Source organism: Ranitomeya imitator, chromosome 3 (assembly GCF_032444005.1).
Source record: "Ranitomeya imitator isolate aRanImi1 chromosome 3, aRanImi1.pri, whole genome shotgun sequence".
NCBI classification, from domain to species: Eukaryota; Metazoa; Chordata; class Amphibia; order Anura; family Dendrobatidae; genus Ranitomeya; species Ranitomeya imitator.
In genome coordinates, this window is record NC_091284.1 from 571887812 (window position 1) to 571911933 (window position 24122).

Sequence of the window (24122 nt, forward strand, 5' to 3'; positions counted from 1 at the left end):
GTGAACTCAATTATTCCATATGAGCGGACGCTATATCAAAACAGGGGTTGTCCAGCCAAATTTGAGAAGATATGGGGAAGATGGAACTCATCCGGCCATACTGTTTAGATCAAAATAACTCAGTATACGTATAAAAAGGGTGTACGATTATGCGGACACTATTTACTCACAGGGCGGAGTCTATTTAGAACTCTCCTGCAAGAGGCACTATGTTATGTTAGTTTTGGAGGCTTTATTAGAAGTTAATGTAGTTAAGGTTTAAATAAGATGTTACTGATTAACATACACAGTTTATTATCTTTATAATATTTTATACACGGCTATGTATGGTAATTTTCTATAACTAACTAATGGATAATGATGTATACAAGCAAATGTGTGTATGATCTGTCCTGTAATTAATAAACGAATTTAAAAAAAAAAAAAACCGGGGCAGGAGGCTCAACAGATGGGACCATAGGTGCCACGTATCTCCGCAACAATGACCTATGGAATACGTTATGTATGGAAAAAGAATCTGGAAGGGTCAGACGAAAAGACACAGGATTAAGAACCTCAGAAATCCTATACGGACCAATAAAACGAGGTTTAAACTTAGGAGAGGAAACCTTCATAGGAATATGACGAGAAGATAACCAAACCAGATCCCCAACACGAAGTCGGGGACCCACACGGCGTCTGCGATTAGCGAAAAGTTGAGCCTTCTCCTGGGACAAGGTCAAATTGTCCACTACCTGAGTCCAAATCTGCTGCAACCTGTCCACCACAGTATCCACACCAGGACAGTCCGAAGACTCAACTCAACCTGTCCTGAAGAGAAACGAGGATGGAACCCAGAATTGCAGAAAAACGGCGAAACCAAGGTAGCCGAGCTGGCCCGATTATTAAGGGCGAACTCAGCCAAAGGCAAAAAGGACACCCAGTCATCCTGATCAGCAGAAACAAAGCATCTCAGATATGTTTCCAAGGTCTGATTGGTTCGTTCGGTCTGGCCATTAGTCTGAGGATGGAAAGCCGAGGAAAAAGACAAGTCAATGCCCATCCTACCACAAAAGGCTCGCCAAAACCTCGAAACAAACTGGGAACCTCTGTCAGAAACAATATTCTCTGGAATGCCATGCAAACGAACCACATGCTGGAAGAACAAAGGCACCAAATCAGAAGAGGAAGGCAATTTAGACAAGGGTACCAGATGGACCATCTTAGAAAAGCGATCACAGACCACCCAAATGACTGACATCTTTTGAGAAACGGGAAGGTCAGAAATAAAATCCATAGAGATATGTGTCCAAGGCCTCTTCGGGACCGGCAAGGGCAAAAGCAACCCACTGGCACGAGAACAGCAGGGCTTAGCCCGGGCTTAGACTGCACAAAAGTACGCACATCCCGCGACAGAGAGGGCCACCAAAAGGATCTAGCCACTAACTCTCTGGTACCAAAGATTCCAGGATGACCAGCCAACACCGAACAATGAAGTTCAGAGATAACTCTATTCGTCCACCTATCAGGGACAAACAGTTTCTCCGCTGGGCAACGATCAGGTTTATTAGCCTGAAATTTTTGCAGCACCCGCCGCAAATCAGGGGAGATGGCAGACACAATTACTCCTTCCTTGAGGATACCCGCCGGCTCAGATAAACCCGGAGAGTCGGGCACAAAACTCCTAGACAGAGCATCCGCTTTCACATTTTTAGAGCCCGGAAGGTACGAAATCACAAAGTCAAAACGGGCAAAAAACAACGACCAACGAGCTTGTCTAGGATTCAAGCGCTTGGCAGACTCGAGATAAGTCAAGTTCTTATGATCAGTCAATACCACCACGCGATGCTTAGCTCCTTCAAGCCAATGACGCCACTCCTCGAACGCCCACTTCATGGCCAGCAACTCTCGGTTGCCCACATCATAATTTCGCTCAGCAGGCGAAAACTTCCTGGAAAAGAAAGCGCATGGTTTCATCACTGAGCAACCAGAACCTCTCTGTGACAAAACAGCCCCTGCTCCAATCTCAGAAGCATCAACCTCGACCTGGAACGGAAGAGAAACATCTGGTTGACACAACACAGGGGCAGAAGAAAAACGACGCTTCAACTCTTGAAAAGCTTCCACAGCAGCAGAAGACCAATTGACCAAATCAGCACCCTTCTTGGTCAAATCGGTCAATGGTTTGGCAACACTAGAAAAATTGCAGATGAAGCGACGATAAAAATTAGCAAAGCCCAGGAACTTTTGCAGACTTTTCAGAGATGTCGGCTGAGTCCAATCATGGATGGCTTGGACCTTAACCGGATCCATCTCGATAGTGGAAGGGGAAAAGATGAACCCCAAAAATGAAACCTTCTGCACACCAAAGAGACACTTTGATCCCTTCACAAACAAAGAATTAGCACGCAGAACCTGAAAAACCGTTCTGACCTGCTTCACATGAGACTCCCAATCATCCGAGAAGATCAAAATGTCATCCAAGTACACAATCAGGAATTTATCCAGGTACTCACGGAAGATGTCATGCATAAAGGATTGAAACACTGATGGAGCATTGGCAAGTCCGAACGGCATCACTAGATACTCAAAATGACCCTCGGGCGTATTAAATGCAGTTTTCCATTCATCGCCTTGCCTGATTCTCACCAGATTATACGCACCACGAAGATCTATCTTAGTGAACCAACTAGCCCCCTTAATCCGAGCAAACAAATCAGATAACAATGGCAAGGGGTACTGAAATTTAACAGTGATCTTATTAAGAAGGCGGTAATCTATACACGGTCTCAGCGAACCATCCTTCTTGGCCACAAAAAAGAACCCTGCTCCCAATGGCGAAGACGACGGGCGAATATGCCCCTTCTCCAGGGATTCCTTCACATAACTGCGCATAGCGGTGTGCTCAGGCACGGATAAATTAAACAGTCGACCTTTTGGGAATTTACTACCAGGAATCAAATTGATAGCACAATCACAATCCCTATGCGGAGGCAGGGCATCGGACTTGGGCTCATCAAATACATCCCGGTAATCAGACAAGAACTCTGGAACCTCAGAAGGGGTGGATGACGAAATTGACAGAAATGGAACATCACCATGTACCCCCTGACAACCCCAGCTGGACACCAACATGGAATTCCAATCCAATACTGGATTATGGGCTTGTAGCCATGGCAACCCCAACACGACCACATCATGCAGATTATGCAACACCAGAAAGCGAATAGCCTCCTGATGTGCAGGAGCCATGCACATGGTCAGCTGGGTCCAGTATTGAGGCTTATTCTTGGCCAAAGGTGTAGCATCAATTCCTCTCAATGGAATAGGACACTGCAAGGGCTCCAATAAAAACCCACAACGTTTAGCATAATCCAAGTCCATCAAATTCAGGGCAGCGCCTGAATCCACAAACGCCATGACAGAATACGACGACAAGGAGCATATCAAGGTAACGGACAGAAGAAATTTTGACTGTACAGTACCAATGGCGGCAGACCTAGCGAAACGCTTAGTGCGCTTAGGACAATCAGAGATAGCATGAGTGGAATCACCACAGTAGAAACACAGCCCATTCAGACGTCTGTGTTCTTGCCGTTCAACTCTGGTCATAGTCCTATCGCACTGCATAGGCTCAGGTTTAATCTCAGGTAATACCGCCAAATGGTACACAGATTTACGCTCACGCAAGCGTCGACCGATCTGAATGGCCAAAGACATAGACTCATTCAAACCAGCGGGCATAGGAAATCCCACCATGACATCCTTAATGGCTTCAGAGAGACCCTTTCTGAAAATGGCTGCAAGCGCAGATTCATTCCATTGATTGAGCACGGACCATTTTCTAAATTTCTGGCAATATAGCTCTATTTCATCCTGAGCCTGACAAAGAGCCAGCAAATTTTTTTCTGTCTGATCTACTGAATTACGCTCATCGTACAGCAATCCAAGCGCCAGGAAAAACGCATCGATATCACTCAATGCAGGATCTCCTGACGCAAGAGAAAATGCCCAGTCCTGAGGGTCGCCACGCAAAAAAGAAATGACGATCCTAACCTGTTGTGCTGGGTCACCAGAGGAGCGAGGTTTCAAAGCCAGAAACAGTTTACAATTATTCTTGAAACTCAGAAATTTAGTTCTATCTCCAAAAAACAAATCTGGAATAGGAATTCTCGGTTCTAACAAAGAATTCTGAACCACAAAATTTTGAATATCTTGAACTCTTGCCGTGAGCTGATCTACACATGAAGACAGACCTTTAATGTCCATTGTAACACCTGTGTCCTGAACCACCCAAATGTTTAGGGGAAAAAAAAGACAAATCACAGTGCAAAGGAAAAAAAATGGTCTCAGAACTTCTTTTTTCCCTCTATTGAGAATCATTAGTACTTTTGGCTTCCTGTACTGTTATGATAGGCAATTCAGAAACACAATGTACATAGCGATCAGAGCACATACAGTGATCTGACAATAACCCAAAATAATAGAACGAGCTCTTAGACGTGGAAACTCTGTAGACCGCAATTCCTGATCCTCTCCAAACACAACTAGAGGCAGCTGTGGATTGCGCCTAACGCTCCCTATGCAACTCGGCACAGCCTGAGAAACTAACTAGCCTGAAGATAGAAAAATAAGCCTACCTTGCCTCAGAGAAATACCCCAAAGGAAAAGGCAGCCCCCCACATATAATGACTGTGAGTAAGATGAAAAGACAAACGTAGGGATGAAATAGATTCAGCAAAGTGAGGCCCGATATTCTAGACAGAACGAGGATAGGAAAGATAACTTTGCGGTCTACACAAAACCCTAAAGAAAACCACGCAAAGGGGGCAAAAAGACCCTCCGTACCGAACTAACGGCACGGAGGTACACCCTTTGCGTCCCAGAGCTTCCAGCAAAACAAATAGACAAGCTGGACAGAAAAAATAGCAACAAATAGCAAAGAAGCACTTAGCTATGCAGAGCAGCAGGCCACAGGAATGATCCAGAGAAACACAAGTCCAACACTGGAACATTGACAGGAAGCATGGATCAAAGCATCAGGTGGAGTTAAGTAGAGAAGCAGCTAACGACCTCACCAGATCACCTGAGGGAGGAAACTCAGAAGCTGCAGTACCACTTTCCTCCACAAACGGAAGCTCCCAGAGAGAATCAGCCGAAGTACCACTTGTGACCACAGGAGTGAACTCTGCCACAGAATTCACAACACTCTCCCGCTGACATCGCTGAATCGGCGCGTGTGACACCGATTCAGCGATGTCTTCGCTGGTAACCAGGGTAAACATCGGGTTACTAAGCGCAGGGCCGCGCTTAGTAACCCGATGTTTACCCTGGTTACAATCCTAAAAGTAAAAAAAACAAACGCTTCATACTTACCTTCCGCTGTCTGTCCTCCGGCGCTGTGCTTTCCTGCACTCACTGTGAGCACAGCGCCGCTGTGCTCACAGCCAGTACAGAGAAGCACAGCGCCGGGGACAGACAGTGGAAGGTAAGTATGAAGCGTTTGTTTTTTTTTACTTTTAGGATGGTAACCAGGGTAAACATCGGGTTACAAAGAGCTGCCCTGCGCTTAGTAACCCGATGTTTACCCTGGTTACCGGCATCGTTGGTCGCTGGAGAGCTGTCTGTGTGACAGCTCTCCAGCGACCATACAGCGACGCTGCAGCGATCCGGATCGTTGTCGGGATCGCTGCAGCGTCGTTTAGTGGGAAGGTACCTTTAGGCATGGAAACCACGTCCTTCTGGGCCAGAAGGGGGCAATTAATATCACTGTGGCTTTGTCCTTCCTGATTTTCCTCACTACCAGAGGAAGTAGAGACAGGGGTGGAAAGGCGTAGGCTAGTCTGAAGTTCCAGTCTATGAGGAGGGCGTCTACTGATAGAGGATTTTCTCTGGGGTTCAGAGAGAAGAATTGAGTCACTTTTCTGTTTTCTTTTGTGGCAAACAGGTCTACCTCTGGTTGACCCCACCTTTCCACGATGAGGTTGTAGATGGAGCCGTTCAGGGACCACTCTCCCTGCCTCAATGTGTTGCGGCTTAAGAAATCCGCCAGTGTTTTCTGCTCCTCTTATGTGAAGAGCGATCAATGAGAGAAGATGTTGCTCTGCTAGCTGGAACAGACGATCTGCTACGCACATTAGGGATTTGGAACGGGTCCCGCCTTGGTGGTTTATATATGCCACGGTGACCCGATTGTCCGAGAATACCCGCACGTGGTGGCCCTGCAGATAGACAAGGAGTGTTTTAACTGCCTGTTCTACTGCCGTTAACTCCTTCAGGTTAGAGGACATTTCTATCTGACATCGATCCCAAAGCCCCTGGACCAATGTATCCCCCATGTGAGCCCCCCACCCAGAAGGGCTGGCGTCCGAGGTGACTATACGAGTTACATTATATTCCCAGGGGACCCCCGTGGACAGGTTCTTTCGGTTTAGCCACCATCCGAGGGATATAATAGCGTCTTGGGATAGGGTCAGCAGGCTCTCCAGACATCCCCCCAACCTTTTTTGTTGTATCAGCACCTCGCCCTGAAGTATCCTAGTATGATACCGCTGGAATACAGGACGAGAGAGAGCCTAACAGAGACATGGCTCTTCTAAGGGACATGGTGGGGTTTTTAGAGGCATTCAGCACCTGAAGGTGAAAGCGATCAATTTTCTCTTGAGGCAAACGGCATTCCTGAATCTGAGAATCCAGGGTCCGGCCTAAAAATCGCTGCACCGTCATGGGCTGTAACCGTGATTTTTTAATATTTAGCATCCACCCCAGACGCTCCAGAGCAGACATCACTTTATGTAACTGTTCCAGACAGTGATCCGCCGTATTACCTACGATAAGGAGATCGTCTAGGTAGGGGATTATTAGAATGTCGGACTCATGAAGGTGCGCCATAACTTCAGCCATTACTTTGGTAAACACCCGAGGGGCGACCGATATACCAAAGGGGAGGGCCCTATACTGGAAGTGCCTGACCACCCCATCTAACCGTACCGCCACCCTCAGGTATCGTTGGTGACCTGAATAAATAGGGATATGGTAATAGGCGTCCTTTAAATCCAATACTACCATAAAGCAGTTTTTAAACAGTAGCTTTATAGCGGTGTTAATGGTTTCCATTTTAAACGATTGAACGGTCAGGAAATTATTAAGAGCCCTAAGGTTAATAATTGTCCTGAAGGAGCCGTCAAGTTTACTTATCAGGAATAGCGGAGAATAGAATCCACTACCCTGTTCTCCTTCTGGAACTTCAGATAGGACATTCTTATTGAGCAGGTCGTGAACTTCCGTTTCCAGAGCCGCCTGTTCTGCTGGAGAGGACCTGAGCGGGGTAATCCTGAAGAAATTCTGAGGGATAGAGGAGAACTCTAGCCGCAGACCCGTAGCTATTATCCCCAAAATCCAATCGCTACTGGAGATTTTGGACCAGGCCGGGTAGAAGGCAGATAGTCTACCTCCGACTAGTCATTGGGGTGGTTTTTTGACCTCACGGGATGGCTCCTGACGTCCCCCACCTCCAAACATAAATCCAGTACCTCTCCTTTTTTTATCGTCCCATCTGCTCTGGTCTCTAGCTGGTCTCCTTCGAAAGAATCTTTTCCCTGCGAAGGGACGTCTGTAAGAAGTAGTTGGTAGATTGGGAAACTTCTTCTTCTCGTCTCCAGCTTTCTCTAGCAGTTTGTCTAGGACTGGACCAAACAGGTATTTCCCTTCGCACGGAAAAGAGCAGAGATGGGATCTGGATTGAAGGTCACCCGGCCAACATTTCAGTCATAGGGCCCTGCGTGCTGCGTTTGATAGTCCTGCCGCTCTAGCCGCCATTCTTGCAGAATCCGCAGATGCATCCGCCAGAAATGCAGCGGCATTCTGAATTGATGGTAGGAATTTCAACATAGAATCTCTGGAGACTCCCTCTTCCAATTTAGATCCTAGCTGATCCAGCCAGACCATCATTGATCTGGCTGCACATGTCGCAGCTACAGCAGGTCTCAGGGCACCCGCCGACATCTCCCATGTCCCTTTAAGGAACGAGTCAGCCTTCTTATCGAGAGGATCCTTTAGGGAAGCCATGTCATCAAAGGGGATAGATGATTTTTTAGACGCCTTAGCCACCGCTGCGTCCAATCTTGGTGCCTTATCCCATGTGTTCACCATGGGGTCCTCAAAGGGATATCTACGTTTAAAGACCGGTGGAAAGGAGCCTTTTTTCTCTGGCTTCTTCCATTCCCTTTTGATGAGGTTCTGAACCTTGTCATTGAGCGGAAAAGACCTACGCTTTTTTGGGTCTAGACCGCCAAACATTAGGTCCTGCGCTGAAAGTTCTGGCCTTTCGTCAGCCACCCCCATGGTGGATCTAACTGATTTAATCAGTTTGTCCATTTGGTCCAACGGAAAACAGAAACGGTTAGAGTCCTCTTCCGAAAAGGACGCTGAGGAGCCAGAGGCGTCTGAATCATTCACCCTACTAGGGCCAGCGGACGAATCCGAATCTGAGGCGCTAGGCTCCTTTTTTCTTTTGGAAGGTTCCCCCCCGGGACAGGGATTTCAGGGAATCTTTCACCTCCTTCCTGATAATCTCCCTAAGGTTTGACGTAAAATCAGGAGATTCTTCCGCCACCTATGGGAGCGGAGAAAAGGGATATGTAATTTTACCCCCGATGCTACCGCTATACCGTGTTCCCATCAATTTATTTCCTACCGTCTGCCGCACACACGACTGACAAAGTCTCTTAGGGTAGGCGTCTGGCAAAGGGCAAGCGCATAGTGCGCACTCCTTGTTTTTAACTTTACCAGCGCATTTTTTCTCCTACGGAAATAAACATAGGAAAAAACTGCATCAGGGTACGTTCACGTAGATCTCTTACCCGGGCAGTAGCGGTAGGTACCTGCAGGATAGCGGCATTTTTCAAAAAAACGGCCGGCGTTTCACTTCCGGTTTAGGCCCCGCCCCCTCCGCGTGTCACTTCCGGTATCGGGCAGAGAGCTCAGGGACGCACCCGGAAGCCCAGGGACGGCACCGCCGATCCCCCCAGCCACCCGCCGCCACACTATCGCCGCCCACAGCCGCAGCATAGCGGCGATTGTGGCAAAAGCCGGCGACCGACCCCCGGCTCCGGCCCGCCCCATCCCCCCCCCCCCCCCGAACCGGAAGGAGCGCACAGGACGCTGCACCGCAACGCACCGATGGGGATCAGAGGTGGGGAAGACCGAGGCCTAGGGGGGTGAATGGACCTCAGGGGGGGACATACCCACCTCGCTGCCACTGGGGATGGACCTCCACCGGACGCCGCTTCACGCTGCACCGCTCACTGTCGTGGAGTCCTACCCGGACCCACCGTGGCGCTTCCAGGGACCCGCAGTGCCCGAGGTAGGAGACCCCCTCGCTACCTGGGTCGGACAGCCGGCCTGGGTGTTGATAGGAGAACGAAGTCGTATCTGAAGGGAATCCTGTCCTCCAGGAACAGGAAACCAACTGATGCGTGGGAGAGGTGCCGCCCTTATGTATCTGTAGGTTTCCTGTTCCTGAAGGGCGGATCCCCTCTCTCCGTAGTGCTGTCATGAACGACCAATAAAGAAGGAGCGCCATTTGACTTTTCAATGCAAAATTGGCTGGAATTGAGATGGGACGCCATGTTGCTTTTGGAGAGCCACTAATGTGCCTAAACATTGAAACCCCCACAAGTGACACCATTTTGGAAAGTAGACCCCCTAAGGAACTTATCTAGATGTGTGGTGAGCACTTTGACCCACGAAGTGCTTCACAGAAGTTTATAATGTAGAGCCGTAAAAATAAAATATAATATTTTTTCACAAAAATGAATTTTCGCCCCCAATTTTTTATTTTCCCAAGGTAACCAGAAGAAATTGTACCCCAAACGTTCTTGTGCAATTTGTCCTGAGTACGCTGATACCCCATATGTGAGGGTAAACCATTGTTTGGGCGCATGGCAGAGCTCGGAAAAGAAGGAACGCCATTTGACTTTTCAATGCAAAATTGGCTGGAATTGAAATGGGATGCCATGTTGCTTTTGGAGAGCCACTAATGTGCCTAAACATTGAAACCCCCACAAGTGACACCATTTTGGAAAGTAGACCCCCTAAGGAACTTATCTAGATGTGTGGTGAGCACTTTGACCCACCAAGTGCTTCACAGAAGTTTATAATGTAGAGCCGTAAAAATAAAATATAATATTTTTTCACAAAAATGAATTTTCACCCCCAATTTTTTATTTTCCCAAGGGAACCAGAAGAAATTGTACCCCAAAAGTTGTTGTGCAATTTGTCCTGAGTACGCTGATACCCCATATGTGGGGGTAAACCACTGTTTGGATGCATGGCAAAGCTCAGAGGGGAAGGAGCGCCGTTTGACATTTCAATGCAAAATTGGCTGGAATTGAGATGGGACGCCATGTTGCGTTGGGGAGACCCTGATGTGCCTAAACATTTAACCCCTTCATGACCCAGCCTATTTTGACCTTAAAGACCTTGCCGTTTTTTGCAATTCTGACCACTGTCCCTTTATGAGGTAATAACTCAGGAACGCTTCAACGGATCCTAGCGGTTCTGAGATTGTTTTTTCGTGACATATTGGGCTTCATGATAGTGGTAAATTTAGGTCAATAAATTCTGCGTTTATTTGTGATAAAAACGGAAATTTGGCGAAAATTTTGAAAATTTTGCAATTTTCACATTTTGAATTTTTATTCTGTTAAACCAGAGAGTTATGTGACACAAAATAGTTAATAAATAACATTTCCCACATGTATACTTTACATCAGCACAATTTTGGAAACAAAATTTTTTTTTGCTAGGAAGTTATAAGGGTTAAAATTTGACCAGCGATTTCTCATTTTTACAACGAAATTTACAAAACCATTTTTTTTAGGGACCACCTCACATTTGAAGTCAGTTTGAGGGGTCTATATGGCTGAAAATACCCAAAAGTGACACCATTCAAAAAAATGCACCCCTCAAGGTACTCAAAACCACATTCAAGAAGTTTATTAACCCTTCAGGTACTTCACAGCAGCAGAAGCAACATGGAAGGAAAAAATGAACATTTAACTTTTTAGTCACAAAAATTATCTTTTAGCAACAATTTTTTTATTTTCCCAATGGTAAAAGGAGAAACTGAACCACGAAAGTTGTTGTCCAATTTGTCCTGAGTACACTGATACCTCATATGTTGGGGTAAACCACTGTTTGGGCGCACGGCAGGGCTTGGAAGGGAAGGAGCGCCATTTGACTTTTCGAATGAAAAATTGGCTCCACTCTTTAGCGGACACCATGTCGCGTTTGTAGAGCCCCTGTGTGCCTAAACATTGGAGCTCCCCCACAAGTGACCCCATTTTGGAAACTAGACCCCCCAAGGAACTTATCTAGATGCCTAGTGAGCACTTTAAACCCTCAGGTGCTTCACAAATTGATCTGTAAAAATGAAAAAGTACTTTTTTTTCACAAAAAAAATTCTTTTCGCCTCAATTTTTTCATTTTCACATGGGCAATAGGATAAAATGAATCATAAAATTTGTTGGGCAATTTCTCCCGAGTACGCCGATACCTCATATGTGGGGGTAAACCACTGTTTGGGCACACGGCAGGGCTCGGAAGGGAAGGCGCGCCATTTGACTTTTTGAATGGAAAATTAGCTCCAATTGTTAGCGGACACCATGTCGCGTTTGGAGAGCCCCTGTGTGCCTAAACATTGGAGCTCCCCCACAAGTGACCCCATTTTGGAAACTAGAACCCCCAAAGGAACTTATCTAGATGCATATTGAGCACTTTAAACCCCCAGGTGCTTCACAGAAGTTTATAACGCAGAGCCATGAAAATAAAAAATAATTTTTCTTTCCTCAAAAATGATTTTTTAGCCTGCAATTTTTTATTTTCCCAAGGGTAACAGGAGAAATTTCACCCCAAAAGTTGTTGTCCAGTTTCTCCTGAGTACGCTGATACCCCATATGTGGAAGTAAACCACTGTTTGGGCACACGCCGGGGCTCGGAAGTGAAGTAGTGACGTTTTGAAATGCAGACTTTGATGGAATGCTCTGCGGGCGTCACGTTGCGTTTGCAGAGCCCCTGATGTGGCTAAACAGTAGAAACCCCCCACAAGTGACCCCATTTTGGAAACTAGACCCCAAAAGGAACTTATCTAGATGTGTGGTGAGCACTTTGAACCCCCAAGTGCTTCACAGAAGTTTATAATGCAGAGCCGTGAAAATAATAAATACGTTTTCTTTCCTCAAAAATAATTATTTAGCCCAGAATTTTTTATTTTCCCAAGGGTTACAGGAGAAATTGGACCCCAAAAGTTGTTGTCCAGTTTCTCCTGAGTACGCTGATACCCCATGTGTGGGGGTAAACCACTGTTTGGGCACACGTCGGGGCTCAGAAGGGAAGTAGTGACTTTTGAAATGCAGACTTTGATGGAATGGTCTGCGGGCGTCACGTTGCGTTTGCAGATCCCCTGGTGTGCCTAAACAGTAGAAACCCCCCTAAAGTGACCCCATTTTAGAAACTAGACCCCCCAAGGAACTTATCTAGATATGTGGTGAGCACTTTGAACCCCCAAGTGCTTCACAGACGTTTACAACGCAGAGCCGTGAAAATAAAAAATCATTTTTCTTTCCTCAAAAATGATGTTTTAGCAAGCATTTTTTTATTTTCCCAAGGGTAACAGGAGAAATTGGACCCCAGTAATTGTTGCGCAGTTTATCCTGAGTATGCTGGTACCCCATATGTGGGGGTAAACTGCTGTTTGGGCACACGTCGGGGCTCGAAAGTGAGGGAGCACCATTTGACTTTTTGAATACAAGATTGGCTGGAATCAATGGTGGCGCCATGTTGCGTTTGGAGACCCCTGATGTGCCTAAACAGTGGAAACCCCTCAATTCTACCTCCAACACTAACCCCCCCATACCCCTAACCCTAATCCCAAATGTAGCCATAACCCTAATCACAACCCTAACCACAACCCTAATTCCAACCCTAACCCTAAGGCTATGTGCCCACGTTGCGGATTCATGTGAGATTTTTCAGCATCATTTTTGAAAAATCCGCGGGTAAAAGGCACTGCATTTTACCTGCGGATTTTCCGCGGATTTCCAGTGTTTTTTGTGCGGATTTCACCTGCGGATTACTATTGAGGAACAGGTGTAAAACGCTGCGGAATCCGCACAAAGAATTGACATGCTGCGGAAAATACAACGCAGCGTTTCCGCGCTGTATTTTCCGCACCATGGGCACAGCGGATTTGGTTTTCCATAGGTTTACATGGTACTGTAAACCTGATGGAACACTGCTGCGGATCCGCAGCGGCCAATCCGCACCGTGTGCACATAGCCTAATTCTAAAGGTATGTGCACACGCTGCGGATCCGCAGCAGTTTCCCATGAGTTTACAGTTCAATGCAAACCTATGGGAAACAAAAATCGCTGTACACATGCTGCGGAAAAACTGCACGGAAACGCAGCGGTTTACATTCCGCAGCATGTCGCTTCTTTCTGCGGATTCCGCAGCGGTTTTACAACTGCTCCAATAGAAAATCGCAGTTGTAAAACCGCAGTGAAAGGCGCAGAAAAAACGCGGTAAATCCGCGATAAATCCGCAGCGGTTTAGCACTGCGCATTTATCAAATCCGCAGCGGAAAAATCCGCAGAGGACCAGAATACGTGTGCACATACCGAAACCCTAACCCTAGCCCTAACCCTAGCCCTAACCCTAACCCTACCCCTAACCCTACCCCTACCCCTAGCCCTACCCCTACCCCTAGCCCTAACCCTACCCCTACCCCTAACCCTAGCCCTAACCCTACCCCTAACCCTACCCCTAACCCTACCCCTAGCCCTACCCCTAACCCTAGCCCTAACCCTACCCCTAACCCTAGCCCTACCCCTACCCCTAACCCTATTCTAACATTAGTGGAGAAAAAAAAATCTTTATTTTTTTATTGTCCCTACCTATGGGGGTGAAAAAGGGGGGGGGGTCATTTATTATTTTTTTATTTTGATCACTGAGATATAATCTATCTCAGTGATCAAAATGCACTTTGAACGAATCTGCTGGCCGGCAGATTCGGCGGGCGCACTGCACATGCGCCCGCCATTTTGGAAGATCGCGGCGCCCAGGGAGAAGACGGACGGACCCCGGCAGGACCGGTAATTATGATGGGGTGAGGGGGGAGCACGGGGGGGGATCGGAGCACGGGGGTGGTGGATCGGAACGCGGGAGGTGTGGAACGGAGCACTGGGGGGGTGGAACGGAGCACTGGGGGGGTGGAACGGAGCACGGGGGGGTGGAACGGAGCACGGGGGGGTGGAACGGAGTGCAGGGGGGTGATTGGAGCACGGGGGGGTGATTGGAGCACGGGGGTGAGCGGACAAGAGCACGGGGGGGAGCGGAGCACAGGACGGAGGGGAGCGGGGCAGTGTACCCGGCAGATCGGAGGGCTGGGGGGGGCGATCGGTGGGGTGGGGGCACATTAGTATTTCCAGCCATGGCCGATGATATTGCAGCATCGGCCATGGCTGGATTGTAATATTTCACCCGTTATAATGGGTGAAATATTACAAATCGCTCTGATTGGCAGTTTCACTTTGAACAGCCAATCAGAGCGATCGTAGCCACGGGGGGGTGAAGCCACCCCCCCTGGGCTAAACTACCACTCCCCCTGTCCCTGCAGATCGGGTGAAATGGGAGTTAACCCTTTCACCCGGCCTGCAGGGACGCGATCTTTCCATGACGCCACATAGGCGTCATGGGTCGGATTGGCACCGACTTTCATGACGCCTACGTGGCGTCATGGGTCGGGAAGGGGTTAAACCCCCTACAAGTGACACCATTTTGGAAAGTAGACACCCTACAGATCTTATTTAGATGTGTTGTGAGAGCTTTGAACCCCCAAGTGTTTCACTACAGTTTATGACGCAGAGCCGTGAAAAAAAAAAATCTTTTTTTCCACAAAAATTATTTTTTAGCCCCCAGTTTTGTATTTTCCCAAGGGTAACAGGAGAAATTGGACCCCAAACGTTGTTGTGCAATTTGTCCTGAGTAGGCTGATACCCCGAATATGGGGGGAACCACCGTTTGGGCGCATGGCAGAGCTTGGAAGGGAAGGAGCGCCATTTGGAATGCAGACTTAGATGGATTGGTCTGCAGGCGTCACGTTGCATTTACAGAGCCCCTGATGTACCTAAACAGTAGAAACCCCCCACAGGTGACCCAATATTGGAACGAAGACCCCCCAAGGAACTTATCTCGATGTGTTGTGAGAACTTTGAACCCCCAAGTATTTCACTACAGTTTATAACGCAGAGCCGTGAAAATAAAAAATCATTTTTTTCCTACAAAAATGGAAATGGAAACCATTCCCAGTGACTACCTCTTGAAGCTCATCAAGAGAATGCCAAGAGTGTGCAAAGCAGTCATCAAAGCAAAAGGTGACTACTTTGAAGAACCTAGAATATAAGACATAATTTCAGTTGTTTCACACTTTTTTGTTAAATATATAATTCCACATGTGTTAATTCATAGTTTTGATGCCTTCAGTGTGAATGTACAATTTTCATAGTCACGAAAATACAGAAAAATCTTTAAATGAGAAGGTGTGTCCAAACTTTTGGTCTGTACTGTATATAACATGAGTTTCACTTTTTGTATTGAAGAACTGAAATACATTAACTTTTTGAGGATATTCTAATTTAGTGAGAACCACTTGTATAATTCTGTCCTCTATAATACAGCTTACTGAAAATTACATACCTTAAAGAAATCAAAAAATGGTATTGGCTGTACAATTGGACCATGTACGTTCTCGTCATGTTTAAAGAAAAAGAAATGTGTAAAAGCAGCATCGATCATGTCTGGATGTTTTCTGCCCAGTTTCACCAGTTCAAGTCTTTCCTTACAGCTGTCTCGTCCTCTCCAAAAGGCTGTGTTGTTCTTTTCCTCCCATTTAGGGCCAGTGTTTGCCTGAACAGACATCATGTCTAAGCTCACCCTGCGGAAGTAATTGGAGGAATGCAAATGACTATTTTTTGCTATTATGATACATTTTAAGAATCAGTGATGTATTTATTGTTTAAAGGGGTTGGTCATTTTCTTTTCTTTTAATTGTATTGAGGACATTATTTTGTAGCACTTACTAATATATAAGCATTACAGGTTCTCTTCCTGTGACAGACAACATAGCCCTTTAGTCCAGAAAATGGCTGTTAGCATAGTGAAAACTGGGGAAACCGTTTTCAATTGGTGGAGGCTGATGGACCAGTCTGGTCACATGCTCCTCCCCATTCAAACATTTTGAGGACAGGAGAACTGTGCAGTCAGTGAGTAAAGCTACTCTTAAAAAGAACAGGAGAAAAACCTGTAATATATTAACAAGTAACGCAAAATCATAAAAAATGTTGTTCACATCACATTCAAAAAAATATTGAAGTGGACAACCTCTTTAATAAAACTGAATGCAAGCAATCAACAAAAAAGTTCAGCCACTGAGTTCCCGTCTACAGCCTGCTGAATCACTTCAATCATTAGATCAGGTATTTGGATATTCGGATTCCCTTACCTTTTCGAACTATGCTTCTTTCATGTTTTGCACCCTAAGCGTATGTGTATGCGGAGTCTTTTAGACGCTGGAATAACCACCAAGTTTTCCCTTGCAAAGCCTCTGTTGTCTTGAGTATAGTGAGCAGGTAACCTCCCAATGGAAACCGCTGAAGGATGGACATGTCACTACTACTAATAACTGCTTCAGGGATATCTGCACTCATATTTTAAATGTCTGCCCAACCACACAGCTAATGAGTTAAAATAACAACATCACAGATATCCATTTGAGCCCTCATACCAAGTTCCTCTGTTGTGGGGTTACTAATGGTTCCCACTCACAATTCAGAATTGTGCAAATGCCTCATAATCTTCAAAATGCAACCAGCCCACATGACTCAAATGGTTAAATGTACACAATCCAACACTGTCATTACATAGCTTATTCTAAGTTTTATTCATTGGGATTTAATGTACGGTAAGCCCTTAAACGTGGAGGCATAGTAAGAAAAAAATCATAATAAAAAGATACAGATGGCAATTGAAAATCTGTTCACATTAGCCATTCTCTACATAACAATGTTTTATTGTCTGATATATTCAGAATAATTTACTTCTCAAAAGGAAATAAAGACAGCTTGTTAAGATTTAATGAGCATAGGGAAATAAATGCTTAACTACTGAAGACAAAATATATACAGTAGTATAAATAAAAAGTCCAGAAAGGGAAATATACGGTATGCCAAGTGTGACAAAGTCTCGGGTAAAGTACTAGATGGGAGATATGTATCACTGAGATTGTTAGTTTCAGTGATATGAACTTAAGGAAAAAGCTCCAATACACTGAGTGCTGAGAGGAGTTAATCGGCCATTTTAACCCCTTAGTGACAGAGCCAATTTGGTACTTAATGACCGAGCCAATTTTTGCAATTCTGACCACTGTCACTTTATGAGGTTATAACTCTGGAACGCTTCAACGGATCCCGCTGATTCTGAGATTGATTTTTCGTGACATATTGTACTTCATGATAGTGGTAACATTTCTTCGATATTACTTGCGATTATTTATGAAAAAGACGGAAATATGGCGAAAATTTTAAAAATTTTGCAATTTTCAAACTTTGTATTTTTATGCCCTTAAATCAGAGAGATACAGTGGGGCAAAAAAGTATTTAGTCAGTCAGCAATAGTGCAAGTTCCACCACTTAAAAAGATTAGAGGCGTCTGTAATTTACATCATAGGTAGACCTCAACTATGGGAGACAAACTGAGAAAAAAAAAATCCAGAAAATCACATTGTCTGTTTTTTTTAACATTTTATTTGCATATTATGGTGGAAAATAAGTATTTGGTCAGAAACAAAATTTCATCTCAATACTTTGTAATATATCCTTTGTTGGCAATGACAGAGTTCAAACGTTTTCTGTAAGTCTTCACAAGGTTGCCACAAACTGTTGTTGGTATGTTGGCCCATTCCTCCATGCAGATCTCCTCTAGAGCAGTGATGTTTTTGGCTTTTCGCTTGGCAACACGGACTTTCAACTCCCTCCAAAGGTTTTCTATAGGGTTGAGATCTGGAGACTGGCTAGGCCACTCCAGGACCTTGAAATGCTTCTTACGAAGCCACTCCTTCGTTGCCCTGACGGTGTGCTTTGGATCATTGTCATGTTGAAAGACCCAGCCACGTTTCATCTTCAATGCCCTTGCTGATGGAAGGAGGTTTGCACTCAAAATCTCACGATACATGGCCCCATTCATTCTTTCATGTACCCGGATCAGTCGTCCTGGCCCCTTTGCAGAGAAACAGACCCAAAGCATGATGTTTCCCCCACCATGCTTTACAGTAGGTATGGTGTTTGATGGATGCAACTCAGTATTCTTTTTCCTCCAAACACGACAAGTTGTGTTTCTACCAAACAGTTCCAGTTTGGTTTCATCAGACCATAGGACATTCTCCCAAAACTCCTCTGGATCATCCAAATGCTCTCTAGCAAACTTCAGACGGGCCCGGACATGTACTGGCTTAAGCAGTGGGACACGTCTGGCACTGCAGGATCTGAGTCCATGGTGGCGTAGTGTGTTACTTATGGTAGGCCTTGTTACATTGGTCCCAGCTCTCTGCAGTTCATTCACTAGGTCCCCCCGCATGGTTCTGGGATTTTTGCTCACTGTTCTTGTGATCATTCTGACCCCACGGGGTGGGATTTTGCGTGGAGCCCCAGATCGAGGGAGATTATTAGTGGTCTTGTATGTCTTCCATTTCTAACTATTGCTCCCACTGTTGATTTCTTCACTCCAAGCTGGTTGGCTATAGCAGATTCAGTCTTCCCAGCCTGGTGTAGGGCTACAATTTTGTTTCTGGTGTCCTTTGACAGCTCTTTGGTCTTCACCATAGTGGAGTTTGGAGTCAGACTGTTTGAGGGTGTGCACAGGTGTCTTTTTATACTGATAACAAGTTTAAACAGGTGCCATTACTACAGGTAATGAGTGGAGGAAAGAGGAGACTCTTAAAGAAGAAGTTACAGGTCTGTGAGAGCCAGAAATCTTGATTGTTTGTTTCTGACCAAATACTTATTTTCCACCATAATATGCAAATAAAATGTTAAAAAAACAGACAATGTGATTTTCTGGATTTTTTTTTCTCAGTTTGTCTCCCATAGTTGAGGTCTACCTATGATGTAAATTACAGACGCCTCTCATCTTTTTAAGTGGTGGAACTTGCACTATTGCTGACTGACTAAATACTTTTTTGCCCCACTGTATATCACGAAAAATAGTTAATAAATAACATTTCCCACATGTCTACTTTACATCAGCACAATTTTGGAAACAAAATTTTTTTTTGTTAGGAAGTTATAAGGGTTAAAAGTTGACCAGCAATTTCTCATTTTTACAACACCATTTTTTTTTAGGGACCACATCACATTTGAAGTCATTTTGAGGGGTCTATATGATAGAAAATAACGAACTGTGACACCATTCTAAAAACTACACCCCTCAAGGTTCTCAAAACCACATTCAAGAAGTTTATTAACCCTTTACGTGCTTCACAGGAACTGAAACAATGTGGAAGGAAAAAATGAACATTTAACTTTTTTTTGCAAACATTTTAATTCAGAACCATTTTTTTATTTTCACAAGTGTAAAAACAGAAATGTAACCATAAATTTTCTTATGCAATTTCTCCTCAATACGCCAATACCCCATATGTGGGGGTAAACCACTGTTTGGGTGCACCGCAGAAGTTGGAAGTGAAGGAGCGCCGTTTGACTTTTTCAATACAGAATTGGCTGGAATTGAGATCGGACGCCATGTCACGTTTAGAGAGCTCCTGATGTGCGTAAACAGTGGAAACCCCCCACAAGTGACACCATTTTGTAAACTAGACCCCTTAAGGAACTTATCTAGATGTGTGGTGAGCACTTTGAACCCCCAAGAGCTTCACAGAAGTTTATAACGTAGAGCCGTGAAAATAAAAAATCGCATTTGTTTACACAAAAATGATCTTTTCGCCCACAAATTCTTATTTTCACAAGGATAACAGGAGAAATTAGACCACAAAAGTTGTTGTGCGATTTCTCCTGAATACGCCAATACCCCATATGTGGGGGTAAACCACTGTTTGGGTGCACGGCAGGGCTTGGAAGGGAAGGAACACCGTTTGACTTTTTCTATGTAGAATTGGCAGGAATTGAGATAGGACGCCATGTCGCGTTTGGAGAGCCCCTGATGTGCCTAAACAGTGGAAACCCCTCACAAGTGACACCATTTTGGAAACTAGACCCCTTAAGGAACTTATCTAGCTGTGTGGTTCGCACTTTGAACCCCCATGTGCTTCACAGAAGTTTATAACGTTGAGCCGTGAAAATAAAAAAAATCGCATTTTGTCTACAAAAATGATCTTTTTGCCAAATTTTTATTTTCACAAGGGTAACAGGAGAAATTAGACCACAAAAGTTGTAGTGCAATTTCTCCTGAATACGTCGATACCCAATATGTGGGGGTAAACCACTGTTTGGGCGCACCGCAGAGCTTGGAAGAGGAGGAGTGCCGTTTTACTTTTTCTATGTAGAATTGTCTGGAATTGAGATCGGACGCCATGTCGCGTTTGGAGAGCCCCTGCTGTGCCTAAACAGTGGAAACCCCCTACAAGTGACCCCATTTTAGAAACTAGACCCCCCAAGGAACTTATCTAGATATGTGGTGAGCACTTTGAACCCCCAAGTGCTTCACAGACGTTTACAACGCAGAGCCGTGAAAATAAAAAATCATTTTTCTTTCCTCAAAAATGATGTTTTAGCAAGCATTTTTTTATTTTCACAAGGGTAACAGGAGAAATTGGACCCCAGTAATTGTTGCGCAATTTATCCTGAGTATGCTGGTACCCCATATGTGGGGGTAAACCACTGTTTGGGCACACGTCGGGCTCGGAAGTGAGGGAGCACCATTTGACTTTTTGAATACGAGATTGGCTGGAATCAATGGTGGCGCCATGTTGCATTTGGAAACCCCTGATGTGTCTAAACAGTGGAAACCCCTCAATTCTACCTCCAACACTAACCCCAACACACCTCTAACTCTAATCCCAACTGTAGCCATAACCCTAATTCCAACCCTAACCCTAAGGCTATGTGTCCACGTTGCGGATTCGTGTGAGATTTTTCAGCATCATTTTTGAAAAATCCGCGGGTAAAAGGCACTGTGTTTTACCTGCGGATTTACCGCGGATTTCCAGTGTTTTTTGTGCGGATTTCACCGGCGGATTCCTATTGAGGAACAGGTGTAAAACGCTGCGGAATCCGCACAAAGAATTGACATGCTGCGGAAAATACAACGCAGCGTTTCCGCGCGGTATTTTCCGCACCATGGGCACAGCGGATTTGGTTTTCCATAGGTTTACATGGTACTGTAAACCTGATGGAACACTGCTGCGAATCCGCAGCGGCCAATCCGCTGCGGATCCGCAACCAAATCTGCACCGTGTGCACATAGCCTAATTCTAAAGGTATGTGCACACGCTGCGGAAAACGCTGCGGATCCGCAGCAGTTTCCCATGAGTTTACAGTTCAATGTAAACCTATGGGAAACAAAAATCGCTGTACACATGCTGCGGAAAAACTGCACGGAAACGCAGCGGTTTACATTCCGCAGCATGTCACTTCTTTGTGCGGATTCCGCTGCGGTTTTACAACTGCTCAAATAGAAAATCGCAGTTGTAAAACCGCAGTGAAATGCGCAGAAAAAACGCGGTAAATCAGCCATAAATCCGCAGCGGTTTAGCACTACGGATTTATCAAATCCGCAGCGGAAAAATCCGCAGAGGACCAGAATACGTGTGCACATACCGAAACCCTAACCCTAGCCCTAACCCTAACCCTAGCCCTAACCCTTGCCCTAACCCTAACCCTAGCCCTAACCCTATTCTAACATTAGTGGAAAAAAAAAAATTCTTTATTTTTTTATTGTCCCTACCTATGGGGGTGACAAAGGGGGGGGTCATTTATTATTTTTTTTATTTTGATCACTGTGATAGATTATATCTCAGTGATCAAAATTCAGTTTGGAACGAATCTGCCGGCCGGCAGATTCGGCGGGCGCACTGCGCATGCGCCCGCCATTTTGGAAGATGGCGGCGCCCAGGGAGAAGACGGACGGACCCCGGCAGGATCGGTAAGTATGATGGGGTGGGGGGGAGCACGGGAGGGGGGAATCGGAGCATGGGGGGGTGGATCGGAGCACGGGGGGGTGGAACGGAGTGCAGGGGGGTGATTGGAGCACGGGGGGGGTGATTGGAGCACGGGGGGAGCGGACAAGAGCACGGGGGGGAGCAGAGCACAGGACGGAGGGGAGCCGGAGGAGTGTACCGGACAGATCGGAGGGCTGGGGGGGGCGATCGGTGGGGTGGGGTGGGGGAACATTAGTGTTTCCAGCCATGGCCGATGATATTGCAGCATCGGCCATGGCTGGATTGTAATATTTCACCAGTTATAATAGGTGAAATATTACAAATCGCCCTGATTGGCAGTTTCACTTTCAACAGCCAGAGCGATCGTAGCCACGGGGGGGGTGAAGCCACCCCCCCTGGGCTAAACTACCACTCCCCCTGTCCCTGCACGCCGGGTGAAATGGGAGTTAACCCTTTCACCCAATCTGCAGGGACGCGATCTTTCCATGACGCCACATAGGCGTCATGGGTCGGATTGGCACCGACTTTCATGACGCCTACGTGGCGTCATGGGTCGGGAAGGGGTTAATGCTATTATTTTTCCCTAACTAAGGGGGTGATAAAGGGGGGTTTGATTTACTATTCATAGCGGGGTTTTATAGCGGGTTTTTATGTTTCGCAGCTGTCACACACTAAAAGACGCTTTTTATTGCAAAAAATAATTTTTGCATCACCACATTTTGAGAGCTATAATTGTTCCATATTTTGGCCCAGAGTCATGTGAGACCTTGTTTTTTTGCGGGACGAGTTGACGTTTTTATTGGTACCATTTTTGGGCATATTACATTTTTTGATCGCTTTTAATTACGAGTTTTGAAAGGCAGAATGAACAAAAAACAGCAATTCATGAATTTCTTTTGGGTGGAGCCTTTATACCATTCCGCATGAGGTAAAATTGATAAAGCAGTTTTATTCTTCGGATTAGTATGATTACAGCAATATCTCATTTATATCATTTTTTCCGTTTTGGCTCTTTAATACAATAAAAACTTTTATATAAAAAATAGTTATTTTTGCTTCGCTTTATTCTGAGGGCTATAACTTTTTCATTTTTTCTCTGATGATGCTGGCAGCTCATTTTTTGCGGGACAAGATGACGTTTTCAGCGGTACCATGGTTATTTATATCCGTCTTTTTGATCGCATGTTATTCCACTTTTTGTTCGTCGATATGATTGCTTTTTGCCTTGCTTTTTTTTTTTTCACGATGTTCACTGAAGGGGTTAACTAGTGGGACAGTTTTATAGGTCGGGTTCTTACGGACGCCGCGATACTAAATATGTGTACTTTTATCGTTGTTTTTATTTACATAAAGAAATGTATTTATTAGAATAATAATTAGTTTTTTTTTACTTAGGAATTTAAAAAAATATATTTTTACACAGTATAATTTTTTTTTAACTTTTTTACATTGTCCCAGGGTGGGACATCACTGTACAAAGTCAGATCGCTGATCTGACACTTTGCACAGCACTGTATCAGATCAGCGATCTGACAGGCAGTGAAGAAGGCTTCTCAGGTTCTGCTCTCAGCAGGCACTGACAAGCCACCTCCCTGCAGGACCCAGAAGGACCCCCATGGCCATCTTGGATCCGGGGGGTCTGCAGGCAGGGAGAACCTCAGAACAACGTGATCACATCGCGTTGTTCTGAGGGTCTCAGGGAAGCATGCAAGGAGCCCCCTCCCTGCGCTATGCTTTTCTATGCCACCAGAACTATGCGATCTTGTTTGATCGCAGTGTTCCAGGGGTTAAAGGTGCCCACTTAGTCTCGGGTGTCAGCTGTGATAATCAGCTGATAACTGGCCATGATAGGCCGCGCTTCCCCCGTGAGCACGGCTGATCGCATATGACGTACTATCCCATTCATGGGAATTAA

The 24122-nt window shown here is 45.5% G+C and overlaps 1 protein-coding gene and 1 long non-coding RNA gene across 8 annotated transcripts in view; one reads left to right on the forward strand and one right to left on the reverse strand.

The window, feature by feature from the left end:
- Positions 1–24122, reverse strand: part of POGLUT2 (protein O-glucosyltransferase 2) — a 279270-nt gene that overhangs the window by 182215 nt on the left and 72933 nt on the right. For all 7 annotated transcript variants that reach the window (XM_069757956.1, XM_069757957.1, XM_069757955.1 and 4 more), the window contains exon 6: positions 15736–15973. In XM_069757956.1, the coding sequence (XP_069614057.1) occupies positions 15736–15973 (238 nt within the window). The remainder of the gene's footprint in view (positions 1–15735; positions 15974–24122) is intronic.
- Positions 1–24122, forward strand: part of LOC138670540 (uncharacterized) — a 119579-nt gene that overhangs the window by 66506 nt on the left and 28951 nt on the right. The gene's annotated exons all lie outside the window — the stretch shown is intronic.